This window comes from Nelumbo lutea, chromosome 3, assembly GCF_056320005.1.
Source record: "Nelumbo lutea isolate HS-2025 chromosome 3, American lotus-T2T, whole genome shotgun sequence".
Lineage (NCBI taxonomy): Eukaryota > Viridiplantae > Streptophyta > Magnoliopsida > Proteales > Nelumbonaceae > Nelumbo > Nelumbo lutea.
The window spans coordinates 44,505,876-44,528,655 of NC_142686.1; the positions used below are offsets into that span (position 1 = coordinate 44,505,876).

The 22,780-nt window shown below is 37.0% G+C and overlaps 1 protein-coding gene across 6 annotated transcripts in view; it reads right to left on the reverse strand.

Moving 5' to 3' along the window:
• Positions 1–22,454, reverse strand: part of LOC148864612 (protein ENHANCED DISEASE RESISTANCE 2-like) — a 52,501-nt gene extending 30,047 nt beyond the window's left edge. For 3 of the 6 annotated variants that reach the window (XR_016108932.1, XM_088974342.1, XM_088974344.1), the window contains exons 1-10: positions 21,570–22,362; positions 21,305–21,379; positions 15,329–15,379; positions 11,559–11,642; positions 11,251–11,357; positions 9,279–9,346; positions 9,068–9,184; positions 8,867–8,907; positions 8,663–8,763; positions 2,338–2,433 (exon numbers count right to left, since the gene is read on the reverse strand). Coding sequence is in view for 4 of the 6 variants with exons in the window: in XM_088974342.1 (XP_088830468.1) it covers positions 2,338–2,433; positions 8,663–8,763; positions 8,867–8,907; positions 9,068–9,184; positions 9,279–9,346; positions 11,251–11,357; positions 11,559–11,642; positions 15,329–15,379; positions 21,305–21,379; positions 21,570–21,719 (890 nt within the window). In the remaining 2 variants the exon portion in view is untranslated. Of the gene's footprint in view, positions 1–2,337; positions 2,434–8,662; positions 8,764–8,866; positions 8,908–9,067; positions 9,185–9,278; positions 9,347–11,250; positions 11,358–11,558; positions 11,643–15,328; positions 15,380–21,304; positions 21,380–21,569 lie in introns of all 6 variants that reach the window. The other 3 variants (XR_016108933.1, XM_088974343.1, XM_088974345.1) reach the window with 3 other exon arrangements.
• Between the last annotated feature and the right edge of the window lie 326 nt (positions 22,455–22,780).

Sequence of the window (22,780 nt, forward strand, 5' to 3'; positions counted from 1 at the left end):
TATTTTTTCATGTACATCATATAATATAAAATTTTTATAAATAATTAAATTTTCATTATTTGATGTCATAAGCCCAAAGCCCAGCCCAACCCAGCCCTACTTGAGTCAGGCTTATATATTAGGCCTAGGGTCTGGTCTAAGCCAAACCTAGCCCTGGACTATAACTCTTATCATAAGTGCTAAGCATGGCCTGGCCAATGATGACCCCTAGCTATAGGCAAGTGTAAGTCATTAGGGGCATACTTAACAATTGGAACTATTGGTGTTGAGCTTCTTGGTGGAGTAGCAATGCCTGCCTGCTAGGAGGAGAGTAATTGATAGCTTAAGTAGCAACTCCATAGAAGAAATAGGAGCATACCAAGAGGAACGGGCAAAGCAGACATAAACTAATTTGTAGGAATAGAGTTCACATAAAAAACGCAAGTAGACAATAACATCAACAAAGATAAAATGACAATAAAGGATAGGATCATAGCATCTATACCCTTTCCAAGTGTGAGAATATACCAGAAAACATATTTTGTTGCCTTTGAACATGTTGAGAATGTAAGGGCATTTTTGTCCTTTTATATGTTTTTGTATTAGGGCTCCTAGTCATGGGCTTTTTTGCAATTTTTTCATTATGTTTAAATGAAAATCTTCTGGGTGTGAACAGTGACAAACCTAATTCTCTTGATAAAACTAACTTGGTATCAAAGCACCTTATGATCAAGGAAATTATCTGCTGCTGGTCAGGACTCAGACAGATTGTTGACGTCAACAGGCCGCCAGTTGACGTCAGCCCTATGTGTTTTTGGTGCACATTGATGTGCCTTGATTTTAGAGGAATTTTGGTCTAGGTCTCATTGTAGGTTGAAGCTGTTTGAGATTTTTTTTTTGGATTTTCTAGATGCAAATTGGTGAAAATTCTAGATTTGGAGTTTAGGGCTTGTATACTTGTATGGTGGGTTGGCTTCCTTTGGAACCTCTAGTGTTTGAATCATGGGTAATTTCTGAGACTACAGGAAGTGGTCCCCGATTTTTTGGAGCCCTAAAATATTTTTGAGAATTTTTTTTTTCCTTCACTATTTTTCCCTTGTTCTATTCTGCAACTTGTGTTCAACCTTGTGGGAAAGGATTTTGGGTGTTCAGCTGTTGTTGGGATATTATGGTGTTGGTGAGAAAGATTGTTTTGGAGGGGTTGTGATCGATGGACTCACACAAAGATGTCCATATGCCTACCTATGTCTTCTTGGGAGGTAATGATAATGCTAGGGGACAGATTACTACTGTAAAACTTGATGGAACAAATTTCCTTGAATGGTCCCAACCAGCTTGGTTTACACTCAGTGGGAGAGTTAAGTTTGGTTTTCTTACTGGCAAGGAAGCTAAACCAAAGCTTGAAGATCCAAACCATTCCAAGTGGGAGCAGGATAGTCTGATGGTCATGTCATGGCTTGAATGCTCTATGCAGCCACACATTGCCCACAACTATATGTTCCTTTCAACAGCCAAGGATATTTGGGACAGGTTGATTGCCACTTATTTTCAAGCTAAAAACACTAATAGAATCTATCAGTTGCGAAGTGAAGCATGTAATATGCATTAGGGGGAGAGGTCGATTGCTATGTATTTCTCTTCCTTATAATTAATTTGGGAAGAAATTGATCATTTAGAGGCTTTGGTGTGGAAGGATCCTGTTGGTGCTGAACAATACAGGAAGTACATTGAGAAAATTTGAGTTTTTGATTTCCTCATTGCATTGAATGTTGACTATGACTTCACTAGGCAACACATCCTTCATGCTGATATCTTGTCACTCTCCACAACATATTTTCTTGTTCAAAATGAATAGGAGGGATGCTATGATGCAGGTATAGGTGAACATTCTACGCTTATTTAATATTTATGAAATTACATAGGAGTGTCTGGGGTATTTATGTAATTGTAGCATATCAAATTCAAGACAGATTCATTAAGCCTTCTCTTCATTCTCATCTCTTTTCTAAATTGTATTTCTGCTTCTCATATCTCTGATCTCCTAATCTCAAAGTCAACATTGATTTATTGTGTTGTTATAATTATGGACCCATTTTAACATTGACTTGATCAGAAAAGATAACTTGTGAAGATAAACAATGTGGGTGACAAAAAGAAGATTTAGCTCGTTTGGTATTCAGATCAAGTATTGAGAACAACCTCATCAACACAGGCATGTAAATAAATAAAGCTTGCAATGCACAAAGAAGAATTAACTCATATACAAGAAAATTATCTATGCATAATCATCAAAAGAGACAAGAGAATAAATGCAAGCCAGGGACAAAATAGTTAATCTAGATTGGTAGAGCATATTACATTGGGAACCAATCTAGCTGCAGTCTGTGATAAATCACTGCTGTGTGTCCATCTACTTCCTCAACTAAGCTACCATACTGGAAACTACAGTCCCACCTGCAAAACAGGGCAGAAAGAAAGAGATATACGCCAACATGATAAAATAGTACAAACTAACAGTATTTAGATACCTTTTTTCAAGTCAACCATAAAAAATCAACATCCACCCTTTTATTTTAAGTCCAGTTTTTATTGGAAAGAAAAAAAAAGAGATGGGGGTAGCCTGCCCCCAGGATTTCAACAACCCTTTTATTTTCATGGATTTCAAGTCCTAGGGATGGTCACTTAGCAAATGCAATGCTAACAGCATTACAAAAGCAGTAGTTTTCATGAATTTCAAAGCCTAGTGATATCTAGGGGCTCAAGATAACCACATAGTTGTGGAAGGGTATCCCAGTGACCTGATTGAGATTATCCATTTGTCCAACATTGTCAAACAAGTGTGAAGAATCCTGATATTGTACCTTATTACTATAGTCCTTGTCATATACTATCTTGTGAATTCTTTCTCTCTTATTTTCTCTTCTTTGCTCCACAAGGGCGTTTCTGTAAATATGCATATTTCATAGAAATATATTCTGACTCTCTAGGGTGGGGTCGATTGATTCTGTTTTTCACCCTAAACTTGTTGAACTCTTTTGCATGAACTGAATGTGTGTGTGACATGGTATCGGAGCAGGTTACTCCATAGACTGTCTACTCCATGTTCACTCATTAACCTCTCAAATCTTACTGGTTTCTGGACTCATCGACTGAAGCCAGGGTTGTTTCAGTCAACCCCAATCCTGGTTATCTGTCTGTGGTTTCAGCAAGGGAGATTTTCATAGAACTCTTTGGGAAAACATATGTTCAAAGGGAAATTGTAACTGGTATGTCACCCAGACCTGGTTTACCTACTCAGAAAATCTCATCGTGATTGGACAAGTATTTGGGGAGTTCTGATCTCTCCTCTCTTGGACAGCAGTTTCTAGAAATCTGCACATCAGATTGGTGAATCTGACTTTTCTGCTCAATAGGCTATCCATTTTTTTCTTGAACCCTAGTTTTGGTGTCACCCTAGGGTATTCTCACTCCATAAAGGCATAAACTACTAAATTGCATTTGTATCAGTTCTGGAGAGTATTTCTTTTCTCTCCAGTTCAACAGTCCTGAAACACTGCTGGCTTGGACTATTACCACTGAGAACTATCGGGTTGGATCTGTTTTGGCATTTTCTTTAAAGGATTTTGATCCTCCAAAGTTTGACCTATCTCTGTGGACTGTATAACTGAGGTGAATGAGTATACATATCTGCTGGACCTGATATCTCTGCTATTTCTCCATATTGTTTGCTTTGGCGTTGCTGTCAAGGGTTCCTCTTCTGAGAGATTCTCTTGGTTGATTGCTGGGATATTGATTCCAGCATTTGCATAATCTCTGGATCAGGTATGGAGATTAACAAACCTTGAAACTAAATATCAGGGCTGTTACTTCACTTTTTGACTTCTTTTTTGAAGGAAAAGGGCTCGAAGGATACTTAAAAGGGGCTGTTAATAAACCTGATGAATCAGACACTAAAGCATTTACACAATGGAAACTTGAGAATGGAAAATTTGTCTCCTGGATTCTCAGCTCTGTTGTTTCTCACATTGCTATTCCTATGAGGAGAATGCAAACAGCCTATGAAATGTATTCTTATCTGAAGAAGGTCTATCATTAGTCCAATATGTCAAGACAATACCAAATTGAATCTGAAATATTTACCTATTGCCAGGGAGATAAAAAGATACAGGAATATTATGCAGGGTTTCTTGACTTGTGGGCAGAATATGAATTAGTTTACATTGAGCCATCTAATTCAGCAAAGTGTGTTAAGTATCTACAGAAGCACTTTGAGAAGAAGAAGGTGAACCATTTCCTCATGGGACTGAGACCTGAATATGAAATCTGAGTAGGGGTACACTACCAAATTTAGATTCTGGGATTGGGAGAATTGCTGAGAGAGGAGACTAGACTTATGACTATTGCAAATCTGGAAGGGAAGCAACTTGAATTTGGGGCTGAGACAATTTTTATTGCACAAGGGAGTAAGAAATCTGGTGGAAAGGATATGTCTAAGACCCAATGTTATGAATGCAAAGGTTTTGAACATTTGCTTCACATTGCAACAAGAAGAATGTATGCACATGCTATCAGCCACATGGTTATATCATTCCATATTGTTCTGTCCGTCCCTCCAAAGGTAATATTAAGAAGAATCAGCCACCAGGTATCTGAAGGACAGGTGATCGATGTTCCCAATGTTAAAGGTGAATCTTTTGCTCCCATGAACAGAGAAAAGATACAAGAACTGGTATCCTCTACTATCTCATCTGCATTTTTTGCTATTGGCTTATTTGGTGAGCTCTTTGGTTATTGTTCCACTTCCTTTCATGTTTGGATAGTTGATTCTGGAGCTATCAATTATATGACTGGAGCCTACCATGAACCATCAAATAAATCTTCAAAGACCCATCATAAGCATATTGTTACTGCCACTGGCAAGAAACTAAATATCATTGGGAGTAATGATTTGTGTTTGAAGCTCTCACCTTCGACTTCCCTTTCCCTTACCAAAACTTTCTTTGTTCCCAAACTTACCACTAACCTTATTTTAGTTGGTCAATTGGTTGATGAAGGTCACATTCTAACATTTTCTTCTAATGGTTGTTTAATTGAGGACCAATGCACTGGGAAGGTTAAAGGGAAGGGGCATAGACTGGGTCACTTGTTTGCACTAGAATTCGAAGGATCTCAATCAGCACAATCGTCTGCTTATTTTAGTTCTTCATTGAATTCTGGTTTGGGTCAAAGAAATAACATTTGGGATTTATGAAATGAACATTTGGATCACCCAAACTCCAAAAAAATTAAAATTTTGTTTGACTTTGATTTCATTAGAAATAGGATTCCCTCCTTGTAGTCTTTTGATACATCTTGTGTTACTTGTTGTTTGAGTAAGAGTCATACTTTGTTATTTCCTCACAAAGCTGAACATGCTACTTCACCTTTTGAAATTAAACATAGTGATGTATGGACTTCCTCTGTTGTTTCATGATTGGGATACAAGTATTTTGTATTGTTCATTGATGACTGCACCAAGTACACTTGGATCTACTTCCTTAGACATAAGTCAGAAGTTTTCCCAACCTTTCAGTTGTTTCATGCTATGGTTCAAATTTGGTTTCAATCTAATATTCGTATCCTACGCTTGGACTCAAGGGGAGAATACAATGATGGTGAATTTTTGTCCTACCTAAGAAATCTTGGAATACAAGTTCAATGGAGTTGTCTAGACACTCAGCAAAATGGTGTGGCAAAACATAAGAATGGCACATTCTCAGTGTTTTGAAAACTCTTCTTCAAGAGTTGCATGCCCCATCTTCATTTTGATTTGAGGCAGCTAGTACGGTTGTGTATTTAATTAATTGTGTTCCTTCATCTGTCATGGCTAAATTGTCTCCTCATCAAAAACTGTTTGGTTGTCCTCCCAATCTCTCCAACCTTCATGTTTTTAAGTGCTTATGTTTCGTACATCTTCCCTCTCGGGAATGTTTTAAACTCTCCGCTCAATCAATTATGCGTGCCTTTCTGGGGTATAGTCCCAACTACAAAGGATTTTTTTTGCCATTTTCTCGGAATGACAATCCGCTGCATTCGTATTTTTCGGAATGCTATTTTCTTGAGCATATTTCCTTTTTTAGGAGTAGCCAAGTTATCTGCACCTGTTCTTTCTATTTTGTACGGATTTGATTCACATGATGCTCCACCTTCAACAGTTGTGAAGGATCTTTTTGTCCTCTCCTACAAGCGATTTCGTGATTCGACACCTACTCCTATGACCCCTTCTTCCTCTACCCATGTTTCTAGACCACTTGATCGTTATGGTTTCCCTTCAAATCATAGTTCCTTTTTTGTTGTCTTGTCTTCCATAGATATTCTTCATTCTTACCAGCAAGCCATTAGTAGTCCCTACTGGAAAGATGCCATGGATGCTGAGATTTAAACCTTGCATAAGAATGACACTTGGGACCTTGTCCAAGCTCCTTCTAATGGCTCTCTTATTGGGAGCAAGTGAATTTATTCTATCAAGTTGAAATCTGATGGCTCCTTAGATCGATACAAAGCCCGTCTTGTGGCTCAGAGTTATATATAAGAGTATGGCATTGATTATTAGGAGACGTTTGCTCTGGTTGCCAAGGTCACTATAGTTGGTGTTCTTTTAGCCCTCTCTGTTGTGCACTCTTGGCCTATCTATCAATTGGATGTGAAAAATGTCTTTCTACATGGACATTTAAAGGAAACAGTGTACATGAAACCCCCTCCAAGGTATGGTAGTGATCCATCTCTTGTTTGTGTTTTGAAGAAATCTCTCTATGGGCTGAAATAGGCCCCTCGTGCATGGTTTGAGAAATTCAGAGATGTTGTGGATGTCGGGTATAGTCAGAATGATTCTAATCATTCTCTCTTTGTTTGGAAAAAGGCCTCAAGGTATTATAATTCTCCTCTTGTATGTGGATGACATCATGTTGACAACAGATGATATAGAAGGAATTCAAGACCTCAAGTCTCTGCCTTATAGATTCTTTCACATGAAGGAGTTGGATTCTCTCACTTATTTCCTAGGACTTGAAGTCCAAAGAAATCGTTGGGGATATTTCATTTGCCAACACAAATATGCTTCAGATCTTGTCAAGTTGTCCAGCCTTACTAATAATAAGCAGGTTGATACTTTTTTTTTATCAATAACAATTCCATTAATTCACCAAAGAGGTTACATAAGCAGGTTGATACTCTCTTGGAGCTGAATGTTAAATTGTCCAAGTCAGAAGGTCCCTTACTCACTGATGCCTCCATCTATCATCAACTTGTGGAGTCCCTTATCTATCTTACTATGACTCGACCTGACATCTCTCATGCGGTTTAGGTTGTCAGTCAGTTTGTCTCTGCTCCTCGTTAACCCATCTAACTGTTGTGCATTGGATTATCCGCTATGTTCGTAGCACTTTATCACAAATACTATTCTTCTCCCCATCCTCTCCTATCCATTTGAGGGACTATGCTGATGTTGATTGGGCAAGTTGTCCCAACATTCGTCACTCCACTACTGAGTGGTATGTTTTCATGTATGATTCTCTTATCTTATGGAAATGCAAGAAACAACGAATTGTCTCCAAGTCCTCCACAGAAGATAAATACAGGGCAATGTCATTGGTGTGCAGTGAAATTATTTGCCTTAAATCACTACTTAAAGACATTGGCCATCCTATCTCTACACCTATCCCTCTACATGTAGACAATACCATGCTATAGATTACTTCTAACCTTGTCTTTCATGAAAGGATGAAGCACATTGAGGTGGATTGCCACTTTATTCGAGACTTGTTTCTTGTTGGCTCTATCTCTCTTCCTCATGTGGCCTCAGAGATGCAGATTGCTGACCAAGGCCATGATGAGATCCAGACATCTATTTCTTATGGGCAAACTGATGCTAATGCACTCACATCAGTTTGAGGGGGAGAGTGAACAATCCTGATGTTGTACCTTATTACTATAGTCCTTGTTGAGCACTCTTGTACAAACTTTATGTGTGGCATGCCCAGCATCGTCAAACAAGTGTAGAAGTTGGACTTGTTGGTTTGATGATGAATAGAAAAGATTGAGAAAAGGAAAAGAAAAGCAAAGACTGGTCTATCAATACCTCCCTCACAACCAAGATTGAAGACATCCAATTAGGCTGCAGGTTTTTTCTATTCTTGTTCGTGATAGACCACAGGTCTATCAATACCTCCCTCACAACCACAGGGATTCTTCTGTTTTGTTCTTGTTTGTCAATAATAGTATGATTATATTGGTATTTCCCCGACATTTATGAAAACATTAAAATGAAGAAAAAAAGGTAATTTTGACTATTTGATCATCTGGTCATTATTTGATAACTATTTTAAATCCACCAGTGCATGACAATTCTTTTTAAGTTGATGCCTTTAGACAATTTTTGCCCTGTGTATAATTTGAAAACAACCTTAGACAATAAACAATAATAAGACACTAACCATACAGAAATTTAAATCTAACACAAATACCGTGGAAAAAGATAATCTGCATAAACTATGTGAGAAGTTTCAGATTGAAATTGATAATAATCCAATGACCTAAAGTTGAAGTATTGAATAAAATCCATCACAACCATTAGATAGATTTTGTTTAATATAACAAATTTTACCACAAAAATGAGTTTTGTAAATAGACTCTGAGAAATACTCACTCAAACCGTCTTCCGTCCATGCTCATTATAAGCTGAAATATTTCTTCACATGTAGCTTCCACCACACCCACAGCTTTCATTGCTCTGCCACAGCTCCTTGGCTACAAGTAATACAATATCCATTATATTCATCACTTAAAAATCAGTGAAATCTAATATATAGTAAAATCATACTATATAAATAAGAGTAATTATGAACCATACAAGATAATCAACTTCAAGCAACTCCTCAAAAATGCGAAGTCCTGCATATTTCCGAAAAAATATCATTAACTATTTACTGGCAATATTTTAACAAATCCAAGACTTTAATACCCTAAAACTTCCAATTACTAATTAACTAGATAGTCATGCTAAGTATGAATATGGATAAACAAAAGGGAAAGTTCATAAGTGGAAAGTCACCATTCTGGCATTTGACAAGATGCCAATGCTTTGCAGAGAAAACTTTATTACAGGTATTTTTATTTGACAATTCTGAACCAAATTCTCTGGCCCAATCAAATATGGAATCAGGAGCACCTGCAAGTTGAACAAATAACAATGCTCTGGTTGAACTCCACCAAACAATTTCATGGCTATAAAATCTTGTAAAAATAGGTAAATCCCAAATTACCATTTCTTATTGCTCTTCTCTGAAATAAAGTTTGCCGGCTCTCTGCTTCATCTTCCTGTGCACTGAACCTAAGTTTTTTTTTCAGAAAATGAAAGTTGCAAGTCTAAGCATAATGCAAGCAAAAGGATATAAAAAAAAAAAAAAAGAAAAGGTTGTTCTGCAGAAACAAATAAGGTCATTAAAGAATGGTGAGGATCTTTATTTTTTTAATCCACTAGTGAAAAATATCATGAGTGATGAACAAATCCATACAATGAAGGAAATAGAAGCATAAAATTATAATCACATCATTAATTCACGTGTGGAAACAGTGCCTGAATGATGAATACAAAATTACAAGTCAATATCCACACAAAATAAGAGTAACGTTCAGAAATCAGGATAGCTAGAGCACTCTTTTTAACCAACAGGATAGCTACAGCATCCAGGGTCATATCATGGTCAAATGGTATTTAACCTCAGAGTGACAAGCATGAAAATGTGGGTTTCAGTCTCAGCATTTAGTTAATGTTAAAATGCTGGGCGTTACATCCATATCCAATCCACCCCTCCCAAGACTTCAGACCACTGGGACCAAGTTATGGTAATGGCATTTAGATAGTTATAGAAACCACCGCACAGAGAGATAGATAGAGAGAGAGAGAGAGGAATTGAAGTAAACATAAAAAATGATAGATAGAGAGAGAGAGAGGAATTGAAGTAAACATAAAAAATGTGGTATTGATGGAAAACAGAAATATATGATATGCCATATCAGACATAAGAGTACAAGAGACATATACCAAGCCAAAAGCCATTTGACAGTTATATGAATAGAAAACTGAACCAAACAATGATATTGGAAGTTTAATGAAGCAGAATTCAGTAATCAACACTGCAAATATAAGATTGGAGCTTTTTGTTGGGAAATTTACTATGGGATGATAAATACATTGGATAATTTGCAAAAAGGAAAACCCTTTTTGCACATTTCCCCAAACTGGTGTATCCTCTGAAAATATAACAGTAAGAGTTGTTACAACCTACTAATCTCCTGTCCTTCTATTGCAGGTACTAGAGAGAGATTTCTTTTCTCCATTTGGGTGTAGGTGGACTTTTCCATTGCAGATTAGTAGCTTATTTGACCCTGTGACCTTTGAATAGCCTACGAGGAGGGGTAGAATCATATGGAGGTGTGTCAAGGATGCATTGACCTAGATGATTTGGGAGGAGAGAAATGCAAGAAATTTCGTTAAGGAAACAAATGAGGGTGCAATGTTGGAGTTTATTGTGAACAAGGTTATACATTGGGTTAAAACCATGGATATCTTTTCCCATTTTTCTTTTGATGATATTTGGAGGAACTGGGAATCTGTAGTAAAGAGTCCATTCAACAAGAAAAAGGCTCTCTCAGTGAGGGTACCATCTGAAGAAGTTTTTATAAAACTCAATCTTGATGGAAGCTGTGTAACCTGGAACCTTAGGGAATAGGGAAAGTATTCAGAAACAAAGATGGACATATTATTGTTTTATACTCAGGTCCAACCGGAGTAGGGGACTCCACCAATGCTGAGTTCCAAGCTGTGTTACAAGGGGTACAGGTTGCTAGAGATTTGAATGTTGACAAACTTCTCAATGAAGGGGATTCAAAGTTGGTGGTCACTTGATTGAAGGAGCCAGACACGGTAATATGGACTGGAGAGGTTTTCAAGACATTTAAGTGGCTGACTACAAATAGAGTTGCAAGGATTCAATAGGAAAGGATATCAGAAAATGGGATGGCAAACTATTTAGCTAAGCAAGGGGACTAGGGATCATATGTATTGGGCTCAACTGTAATATATCTTATGCAATCAAGGCTGCACCTCACGCCTTTGGTTGGGATGCCCCGAATGTATATTACTTTGTTGTTGATTAATCAATAAAATTTTCTATTACTTACCAAGAGAAAAAAAAAAAAAAAAGAATGCAAGATAAGGTAATTGCAACTTACTGACTTTCATTGTCAGATGAGGAAACAGCCCTTCCATCATCAATGCCAGATTTATATTCAAATAACAAGGTTGACTTGTGACTATTAACATTCAGTGACTCTTGATGCTGCAGTGGATGAATATACAATCAGTCCTTAAGATTAAGAAATACATAAATGGTTGGTGGAGGAATATTGCTGTCCAAAAATCACAATAAGAGTACGAAATGCCAATGAATAGTATTGAATACATCCACCAGTAAATAGTAGATGTTTCAAATGAAAATGCTAGAAAATCTATGTAGGAAGATAGCACATTGTATTGTCACCCTTGAAGAATGGAGAACCTGATCAATGACATGCTGAATTTTTTCCTTCCACATCAGTGCCTCCTGGATGTTAAATGCTGCCATCTGAAACAAGGATAAATCCGACATTAAAGAGCAAAAAACCCATAGATGAAAGCAAATCTAAACAGTACAGTTACATACAATTGATCACCTACAACAAAATCAAAATAAGGGGAAAACAGGTTGTTAATCCTGTGTAGTAACAGTCTAGTAAATTAGTGAAGTCCCTGCCATATTAGTTACCTGTTATTGGTCTTTTTGGGCCTTGTTATTAGTCTTTCTGGGCCTGCTTTAACTGTTGTTATTGTTGCTGCTATTGTCTGTTAAGGAGTGTTTTGGGCGGCAGGGGCATAGATGTCATTGTAGATCTTTTATTATAAAAACATATAAATATTAAATCTGGGTGGAAGAAACTGATTTGATCTGCTCCCTTTCTCTTCTCATTCTTCTTCTCTTCTCCTACTCTCTTCTTTCTTCTAGTTTTTCTCTTCATTTTTCCTTGGTTTTCTTGCTGAATCTGCACCAGAATACTGGCCGACTGTGAACAGCACCAGTCATCTTGGTATGAGAGCAAGGTTTAGGGCTTGCTAGGGTTCCCATGTAGGCTTCTTCCAGCCGGATACATGAGGATGTATTAGGGCTAGATACTTCAGTCTGTTTTTCCTGATTCATGGAGGTTTGTTGGAGAAATTTTTGCTGCCCAAGATCTGCAATCTTGGGGATCACCAATAACCAGGAAGAATCAGAGTTCTTTGGATCAGATTAAGGTTTAGGGGCTAAACCTTCAATTGGTACTGACACTCAGTGGTTTCTGAGTAGGGAATAGTTTCTTTTCAGAGATTGACAGCTTGTAGAAAGTAAATGGGATCTTCGGGAAGGAGCGGCTGAGTCTTTTTGGTTTCCTCCCTAGGTTGGTTCTAGGGTTTCTACAGAGAACAGGTCAGTTCTAGTTTTTTGACATCCCATTTACTTCGACTGTTCTGATTTCACTATGGACTGTTAAGGGAGTATTGGATTACTGCATAAGCTCTGTTTCAGTCAAGGTTTTTAAAATCGAACTGGACAATGAACTGGTCAGGGGTCCGGTTCCCGGGTTGAACAGTCAGACCATTTGAAACGAACGGACAGCCCATTGGACGGTTAGAACGGTTTGGACGGTTCGAACGCCTGAGTCAGCGGTTTGCTAACCAAATCAACGGTTTTGGGGTAAAACGGAACCGGTCACCTGACCACTTCCTGGTTTTTCTGGTCCGATCGTCCGGTCTGGTCTGGTTTTGAAAACCATGGTTTCAGTTACCTTCTTAAGTATTTGTAAGGTCTTGGTGGTGTGATTAGTATGGAGATAGTTGAGAAGGAACCAAAATCCTTTAGAGAATGATCTATGGGGTCTGGGAGTATGTCAAATAATACCTTTTGGATTACTTCTATAAATTTGATGGCACAAATTACCTAGAATGGGCCCAATCAGCTATGATGGCTATTGGGGGAAGGGGGAAGCTTGAATATATAACTGGAGACATAAAGCAACAAGCAAAGGAAGACTCGACTTATGCTAAATGGGTTTAAGAAAACTATCTAGTGATGGCTTGGTTGTGCAACTCTATGTAGCCACACATCAGTAGAAATTACTTATGGGTGAAGACTACTAAGGAAATATGCGAGAATATGAAGAAAACCTACTCTGATCCATGCATCCCACCAGATGGTTTTAACTCAAATTGGAGTAAAAAACAAAATCTCAAATTTGATAATGCCAAGGAGTATTTTGCAAAACCCTTGGCTTCATATCTACTTGAGAATGGGGTTATCCATCAGAGTACCTGTCCTCATACACCTCAGCAGAATGGAATAGCCGAGAGAAAGAGTAAACACATTCTTGAAATTGTTAGGAGCATCATGCTAAATTCTAATGTTCCTATTCGATTCTGGGGGGATTCCATCCACACAACTATCTACCTTATCAACAAAGTTCTTTCACAGGTTTTAGACATAAAAGCTCCTTTTAACCTATTGTACCCTGATAAGGACCAGTGCACTATTCCCCTTAAGACCTTTGGATGCACTTGCTTTGTTCAAATCCTTGGGCTTCAACATTCTAAGTTTGATCTTAAGGTAGCCAAGTGTATTTTTCTTGGGTATGCACAAAATCAAAAGGGGTATTGTTGTTATGATCATTTTCCCTGGAACTAGGTTTGTGCATATGGATGTTACATTCTTTGAGGATGGCCCTTACTCCTCTAGGACTTCACCTCAGGGGGAGAGTGGTGAGCAGGGTGTTTTTGCTTAGGAAGTTCCATTGCCTATTCCTGTCAATGAAGGGAAGTGTTAGTGAGGGGGGCTGTTAGAAGTAGAGAGTTGAGAGTGTTCCACAAACGATGGTGGAAGCAAGTTGGTTCTAGTAATAAACAGTCCAAGCCACTTCCAGTCTCCTTTGTGGCACTAGACTTAGGTATTTCACCCTTTGTACCCACAACTACTGCAAATGGTATGCCTACCAGTACCATTGAACCTCACCTTCGCATAGATGATCTTGGCCTTCCTATTTCAATACACAAAGGAAAGCGTCGTTGCACCTCATCTACTATCCATTGCATCTCTTAGTTTCTTTCTTATGACCATCTCTCACCATCATATAAGTCCTTTTTGGTGTCCATTGCTTCTGTACCCATTCTTAAGACTGTAGAAGCCCTGGTAGTACTTGAGTAGAAGGGAGCAATGAAAGTTGAGATAGATGTACTTATAAAAAATGATACTTGGGAGCTAGTAGATCAACCAAGAGGAAAGAACCCGGTTAGGTGCAAGTGGATATTTACAGTGAAGTATAATGCAAATGGCTCAATTGAAAGATACAAAGCTTGACTGGTGGTTGCTAAGGGATACATAGAGACTTATGGTATTGATTATGTAGAAACCTTTGAAATAGTTGCCAAAATGAACACAATCAGAGTGTTGTTGTCTCTTGTTGCAAACTTCTCATGCTTGTTGTTCCAGATGGATGTTAAAAATGTTTTCCTAAACGGTGATCTACAAGAACTATATATGGAGTTTCCCCCAAGCTTCTATAATGAAGACAGTGGAAAATTCTACCAATTGAAGAAGGCCTTGTATGGCTTGAAACAGTCTCCAAGGGCATAGTTTAACAGGTTTAGACATTCCTTGGAGAAATTTGGTTATGTACAGGATCAATCTGATCACACTCTCTTTTTCAAGTAAGCAAGTTCAGCCTTAACTCTCCTGGTTGTATATGTTGATGATATTGTGGTGACAGGCAGTGACAGTAATGTGATTAATTCAAGATATCAGTCATTTATTGACAGTTTATTCTTCTGATAGTTTTCATGATTGCAAAGATTGGGTAACAATGAAAGCTTCTTGGGCTCAATTGCATTGTAAAAAGCAAAATAGGTTAGAATGCTTTTTTGCCAGCCTATACTTCTGGGCATGTACCCTACTGTATATAACTCATTCTTTCATGATTTAATAAAGTCTTAACTTCTAATTGTTACCAATAAATAAAAATTGTGGCCACGACCAAAAAACTCCATGGTCTTCTTCGGCTTTAATTTGGTAAGGTTGGTTAACTCCAGCATATGACCATCTCATAGTCTATGGCAACCTATTTGAGTGTTCAGTAAACAAAGGCTGATAACAGAAATTACGACAAGTAATAGCATGCAATTACACAAAAGGTAAAATAGAGGACAAAGAACTTGATAGGATTCCACAAAGAGAAAGCAAATATCACATACCATAATCCGCTGGCCCTTCTTCTTATTGTAAACTGACAAAACATAAATCATCTGTTCAACAAAATAACAAAAGAAAAGGTAGTGGTCAAAAAGAAATGGAGAAGAGATGCCTATGGAAATAGAAAAGTAAGAATATCCAGAATCAATGCATTATGAATTAAAAAAACAGATTAATCATCAACAAACGAACGTTCGGAAATGTCGACAAAATCGGTCCAAATAACAAAAAAAAAAATGCAGTTTTTCCTATTATGTCGATGGGATGTCAACTAATTTCAACAAGATGTCGACTAATGTACATTAATAATATTTCCATTAATAATTTCTATTTAATATTTCAAACAAAATATTTATAAAAAGAATTAACAAAATATAAAAACAAAAGAATAAATTAATTACTTTATAATATAAAACATAAAATATTTTTCAAGTAATAAAATATTAACTAGTTAGTATTTTTAAAAATATTTATTAAAATCAGAAAATGTTTATTAAATTTCATAATAAATCATATTCTACATTTAATATAAAAAATCAGAATAAATTTAATAAATTTTATACTAAATCATAATTTATTATAAATTTAGTACTAAAAATCATAATAAATTCATTAAGTTTTATAAGAAATCAGAATTTATCATAATCTTAATACTACAAAAAGGAGAATCAGTTTATTAAATTTATAATAAAACATAATGTATTATAACTTTAATATTTAAAAAATCAGAATAAATGTATTTCTATTTACTAGTGTGAAATAAATACATTAGAATTTATAATAAATCAGAATTAAAAATAAGAAAAAAAAATATCAGATAACCTTGTAAAAACATCAAAATGCATAATAAATCAATAAATCATCATTTACTAATTTGTTATTGATCTTAGTTTCTTAGCTTTATATAATGGCTGGGAATAAGATAATAGTCTAGAAATATGTATTCATGCTTCTTTTATCATTTTACAAAATATCTTTGCATATTTCCACATATTTCATAACATTTCCACAATGTCTCTAATTTTTACAATATTTCCCATGACATTTCCGACATATGTCCTATATTTTGGTAAGCGACATTTCCATCGACATCGACATTTTAAACCTTGCTTCCAGGAACAGATACACCGAAAGGTGGCTCCATATAGACTATTGAGACTATGTATTGTGAGCAGGGGCTTTTTGGTCTTTTAATGTTTTATTTTTTTGTATTTGGGTGCCCATTCAAGGGCATTTATTTAACTTTATGCAAATAGTATAAAAATCACTTTTTGGGTTGTGAACAGTAACTCACTCTACTCTTACAAAGACTTCTTCTCCTCTTTACTTCTCTTCCTCCCTATTACTTGACAACTTGGAATCAAAGCAGGAAGGGATCTTGGAAGAGTTTCCTTTGTTGACCCCTGAATCTAGGCAGAATTGCTGATGTCAAACCGCCACTGGATGATGCCAGCAACAACCCTTGAAACTGGTTGAGTTTTGTGTGCCCTGTTTTAAGGGAGTTTTTGGTATGATTCTCATCGCCATTTGGTGCTTCCTTGATTTTTCATAGATTTTCAAATCAGAAATAACAGAAAAATATACGTTCGATGTATGGAATTTTTTCCTTCCTATCCGAGGGTGTTTCTTGCTTGAGACCTGTTGCTCTCAAGTCATTTTTCTTTTCTGGAGTTACGGGAAGTGGTTTAATATTTTTCTGAACCATGGTTAATTTTTGGGAGATTTTATTGTCCACATATATTGCCTCCAACTTCAGCTTTGGCTTTCTGTTGGCTTCCAACAATGCGTTGACCTATGTTAATGGGCCTAGTGTGTACTGGTTGGATATTGGAGTGTTGTAGGGCTGTTGTGTAGCTTGACCAAGACAGATAGAATCATCTAAGTACAGACTATTTATGGAGTGTTCTCATGTAATGTAGATACTTCTAGTGGTAATGATAACCACTGTAAAACTTGATGGAACCAACTTTCTAGAGTGGTCCGGTTTGCCAAGCTTACCGTCGAAGGAAGAGGTAATCTAGGGTTCATTACAAGCAAAAAAGTGAAGCCAATTAGCCAAAATCTGGTTATTCCAAGTTTGCCAAGTTGGAACAAGATAATTCTCTAGTCATGTCATGATTGGTCTATTCGATGAAGCTACATATAGCCCGTAACTACATGTTTCTTTCCATTGCCAAGGACATTTGGGATCATGTTAATGCTACGTATTCCTAGGAAAGGAACATTGCTCGGGTCTACCAACTCCGAAGGGAAGCTTGCAATATGCATTAGGGGGAGAGGACAATGGCTATGTACTTCTCTTCCTTACAGTCTCTCTAGGAAGAAATGGAATATTTGGAGGCCATGGAATGGAAGAATCCTGAGGATGGTGAAAATTACAGAAAATATGTTGAGAAGAACAAAATTTTTTACTTCTTGGCAGTTTGAATGCGAAGTATAATTTTCCTCAGCAGCACATCTTGAGTACGGATATTGTTTTTCTTGCCACAGCATACTCCTTGGTGCAAACAGAGGAGAATAGGAGGGATGCCACAATACAGATTGAAGTTGGTAAACATTCTGCTAAACCTACACAAAGTGTTAATGGATGGGGTGTAAATGAGAAGACTGATGAAGTGGTGTGCGAGTACTATAAGAAACCAAAACACACTAAGGACCAATGTTGGAATTTGAATCCCCATTTGAAGCTTGCGAAGTTTAAAACAGCTAAGAAAGGAAATGCTCATCTTGCTATTAGGGGAGTTGATTGTCTGTCCCCTTGTGTTCAAGCTCCTTTACATGATTCCTCTGATGTGATGGAGAAGCTCAGGAGCCTATAGACTCAGCTTGAGAAAATTGGGTCCTTTAACTCTATGGGCTGTAGTAATCCTTCCAGTGCTTTTGCTAATCAGGTACTGGTCTTTCTTGTCAATCCTCATCTCCTAGCTCCTAGACTGTGGACTTTAGAGCTAGTACTCACATGACTGGTATGCCTTCCCACTTTACTTGTAATCTTTCCCTAAGCTCTATTCTTCATGTTCCACAGTTGCACAAAAACCTTTTATCTGCTAGTTCCGTTACCAAATCCCATAATTTTTCTATCAATAACAAAAACTTTATACTAAAGAAATGGATAAACAATTATAACATCCAAGGGGAGAGGTAAACTCTCTTAGCCCTCCCCAAAAAGCATAAAATTACAAGCAAACCCACAAAGACTGAGCCCTTCCCACATCCTGTTTGGCTAGAGCATCAGAAAAGAAGTTAGTAACTTAGTACACCTTTTGACCCTGTTACAAAACTGATCTGTACTAGTTCCAGCCCTAGATTAGCAGAAGAAAATATCACTTTCTCTAGTCAGCCAGATATCAGATACAAAGACGCTTATGCCCATAATTAAGTATGGAACATAGTACTTAAGCCTAAACATAAAAGGCATTACACCACACTACTAATATAAATTGAAATGACCAAACTAGCCCTGTATACCCGACTCTAACACTCCCCCTCAAGCTGGTGAGTATATACCATATAGTCCCAGGTTGTTACAAATGTTTTTTTTTTTTTTGAAAAGGTAAGGTAATTTATTAAAACAAGAACCATTACAAAGGAGCCTAGGCCATTAGAGGCTGCCTAGAGCCACCACAAATTACAGATACAACCAGTTCTGAGATCTAAACAACAGACTCAAATTCTGATTTTTAAACACCTCCATTGCCAACCCCTTAATGAACAGGTCTGCCCATTGTTTATATGTCCAGTACTTATTACTCCACTGAGCACCTTTTCTCTCACAAAGTGACAATCAACTTCTATATGCTTTGTTCTCTCATGGAAAACTGGATTAGATGAAAAGTTGACTACAGCTTAATTGTCACAATAAAGCTTCGTGGGGCTATCAATTGTATATCCCATCTCTTGTAAAATATTCTTCAACCATACTAGTTCACGTGTAGTGTGTAACATGACTCTATATTCAGCTTCCACATTGTTTCTTGCTGCCACAATCTGCTTCTTACTCTTCCATGTCACCAAATTGCATCCAAGAAAGGTATAGTACCCTATAGTGGACCCCTCTTGCCAGATATTGAACCAGCCCAATCAGCATCTGTGTGGCCCTCTATCTTAAGACTTCATCCACTCTTATATAACAAACCACGACCTTGAACTCCCTTCAAGTACCGGACAATCCTTAAAACTGCATCCCAATGTGGAATCCAAGGGTTCTGCATAAAATGACTTACTACACTGACTACAAAAGATATTGTAGAGATAATGGGCCGAATGGCCCTTAGGCACCGTTTGGTTTGTGGAAAGATTTGGGTGGGATGGGAAAAGATGGGATGGGATGGGAAAGTGTAAAAATTTACTCTTCCATTGTTTGGTTTTATATATGGGAAAACAATGAAAAAAGCACTGTGACGAGAGGAAAGCGAAGACGATGAACAATGTCGCTGGTCACCATTGGAAAGCAAATAGTGCCACCGGAGACAGTAGTTCGCCGGCGGAAAGCGAAGATGATGAACGGAGAGATACTAGAGAGTAAATGATCCTGGTCACCGCCGCTGGTATTTCCTGTGTTCTTTGTTGAGAAGACAATGAACAATGCTTTTTTTGGGTGAAAAACGGAAGAAGAAGAAGAAAGAGAAGAAGAGGGGAGAGAGGGAGGAAGGGAGTGGCTGAGAGGGGGTGCTGCCGCTACTGCTCTGTTTCTAGGTTCAAACGGGGAAGGGGAGGTAGCAAATTGCCAATGGTAACGGAGAAGGCATTGGTTCTCTCCCTCCTCTATTCGTTGTCGTGGGTTCTCTACAGTGGTTTCTCACCATGATTTTGGGATCTGGCATCCCACATTTTTCTCATCCCATCCCTCCATTTCCCTCAAAACAAATGAGAGAGAAAGGAATATTTTTGGAATATTCCCTTTTTCTCATCCCCATCCCACAAACCAAATGGAGCCTTAGTTTCTTTGTTTCTCCTTTTATGTTATGTTTATGACTTGTGTTAGTAGGTAGTGGGCCTTAGTTATGGACCTATTTTCTCTTTTTTTATTGTTTTTTGTTGTTGTCTTTAGTGATGGACGCCCTACTAAGAGAACTCGTGTAATTGTCCTTATTTTTTACAACAAAAGGAATAAAAGAGATCATTAAGGGCTAAAGAGAGGTTTTGAACTACTCTCTCTTCCTCATTTTCTTCCATCTTCCCCCATCACTTCTCTCTCTTCAATCTCCTTCTTTTCTCATGTTTCTTTTCCATTAATTCAGATTATTGCAGGTGTGATTTATAACTTGGTATCAGAGCAGGTTCTCACCTTCTTTTCTTTCTTCACTCTTTGCCCATACATAGTATCTATGGAGAATTTATCGGCTGATAAAATTTTTGAATTTAATAAAAATAAATTTTGTTAAAACTTATAAAAGAGTAAAATTTATTAATATTTGGTTATCTAATCAATTTAATAAAAATAATTTAAGAAACTAATTACATATAGTAAAATAACTATTTATCTTGTTATTGTTGATAAAAACTATATTTATAAATCCATTTAAGTTCAATATAAAAATAATTAATATTAATAAAAGTCAATAAAAAATTTTACTAATAAAATTTTTGAATTTAATAAAAATAATTTTTGTTAGAACTTATAAAAGAGTAAAAATTAATAATATTTGGTTATCTTAGTAAATTAATAAAAATAATAAGATAAAATGAAAATGAATATCATTTTAAACATACAAAATTATCTAACAATAATAAAATTAAAAAGTAAGAAAATAAAATAAAATAATAAAAAATAATTCATATTCATTAGTTTTAATTAATTTAAATCCCATTTAAAAGTTGGTAAATTAAAATTAATAAAGTTTTAGTTGGGTTTTACTCGGACTGGCTCAACCTACTTGGAATAGTACATTGTACTCAAAGATAAGATGATGAAGAATAGGGAAAATCTATGATACCGGAAAGACATAATAAGGATTTAGAAAAAGAAAGGAACTCACATGCCCATGGTGTGTCTTCAAGCCTCTGTCTTCCACCCTACAATTCCCATCAATGAGAATGGTTTTTGTTGGGACCTAGAATATACAGAGCACAGAGTAAAAAAAAAAGGGATCATGAAACCTAGAAAGATAACACTTAGCAATAATAAAGAAAGGGCATAAGTTTTTAGAAGTACCGTAACTAATGTTCCGGCAATTAACTAAGAATAGAGCAACTGTTCCTCAGATTAAAAAATCATAAAAGAAAGTAAGGCAAGAGGCTCACAACATTATCCTCTGGCTTCTTCTTGTAATAAGCGAGAAGCCGAGGTTCAAGAACGAAATACCGCATATGGATGAAGGAACGGCCAATCTTCTTCCGGCCATATCGCACCATCCACCCTTCGTGAATGACCTTCGACATCGTTACCTCCATCAAATGCTCAAAAACAGCACATTGATCCACTACCTCATAGTCAAAATGAACCCCAAACAAATGCAAAAATTCCAAATTCCAGAACCAAAATGTTCTCAACTTCAGAAGATCGGAAACAAATCCAAAGTTATTTCAGATAAATAGATCCAACAACCGAAAAGGCGATACTAGTTTCCAGATAGTACATTGCATCTACCAATAAATCCATCAATTCTGCAAAGTCGACCCGCTCATCGCACCATTCACAACAATGGAATGAGAACCAAGGCCGAATCATCAAACGCAGGTCTTATTTCCGACAAAATTCCTTAGTTTCAAACCGAAATTTCTGAGGAAGCCAGTGGGTTTGTTGTCCGGTAATCAGAATTCCAGAGAACGTACGACCTATACCTGAATCTCGCTGGATATGAATATTCGTATTTTAGAGAAGAACCAATAGGCGGGTGAGGTAAAGAGGAACTGCCTGTGCCATCAAAATTTTTAAATAGGGAGGAAAGAGGCAGAGAACAAAACGATGTTTATTTTTGTTTCCTTTTTCGTGTTTATTTCTAAAATGCCGTCCCTTCGTCAACGTCAGAAGTCAGGAATTGTTTTCCGGCGAGAGAACCCGGCGACGCTGCGGGAATTACAGACTTCTTCGTCCGATGTCTATTTTGATTTTCGAGAAGGCAGATAAAAGGGTTTCACCTTAGGGTAAATATGTCCCAACCAATAACGAACTTGGGGTCGAATCCCACTTTTACCGCGGTTTCTTTTTTTTTTTATCGGAAAAGGCAACGTTGGTTTCCTATTGAAAGCTTTGTGAACATGCATGACACGTTGTCATAGTTGTGGGGTAAAATAGTAATTTCGGTCAATATTATTTTGATGAACAATGACTTGTGAGGTACCGTGCTACGGGAGAACGACGGTTTAGCGCAGGGTCAGAATTTGTAACTAATGTTGGGGTAGGTGTCAGTTGGAATTGATGGCAATTCAGGGGTGAGGTGTTGGTACATACATTGTGAATATTTGACATTTTGAATATTAATAGATTTAGTGGGATTCAGAAATATTAGGTT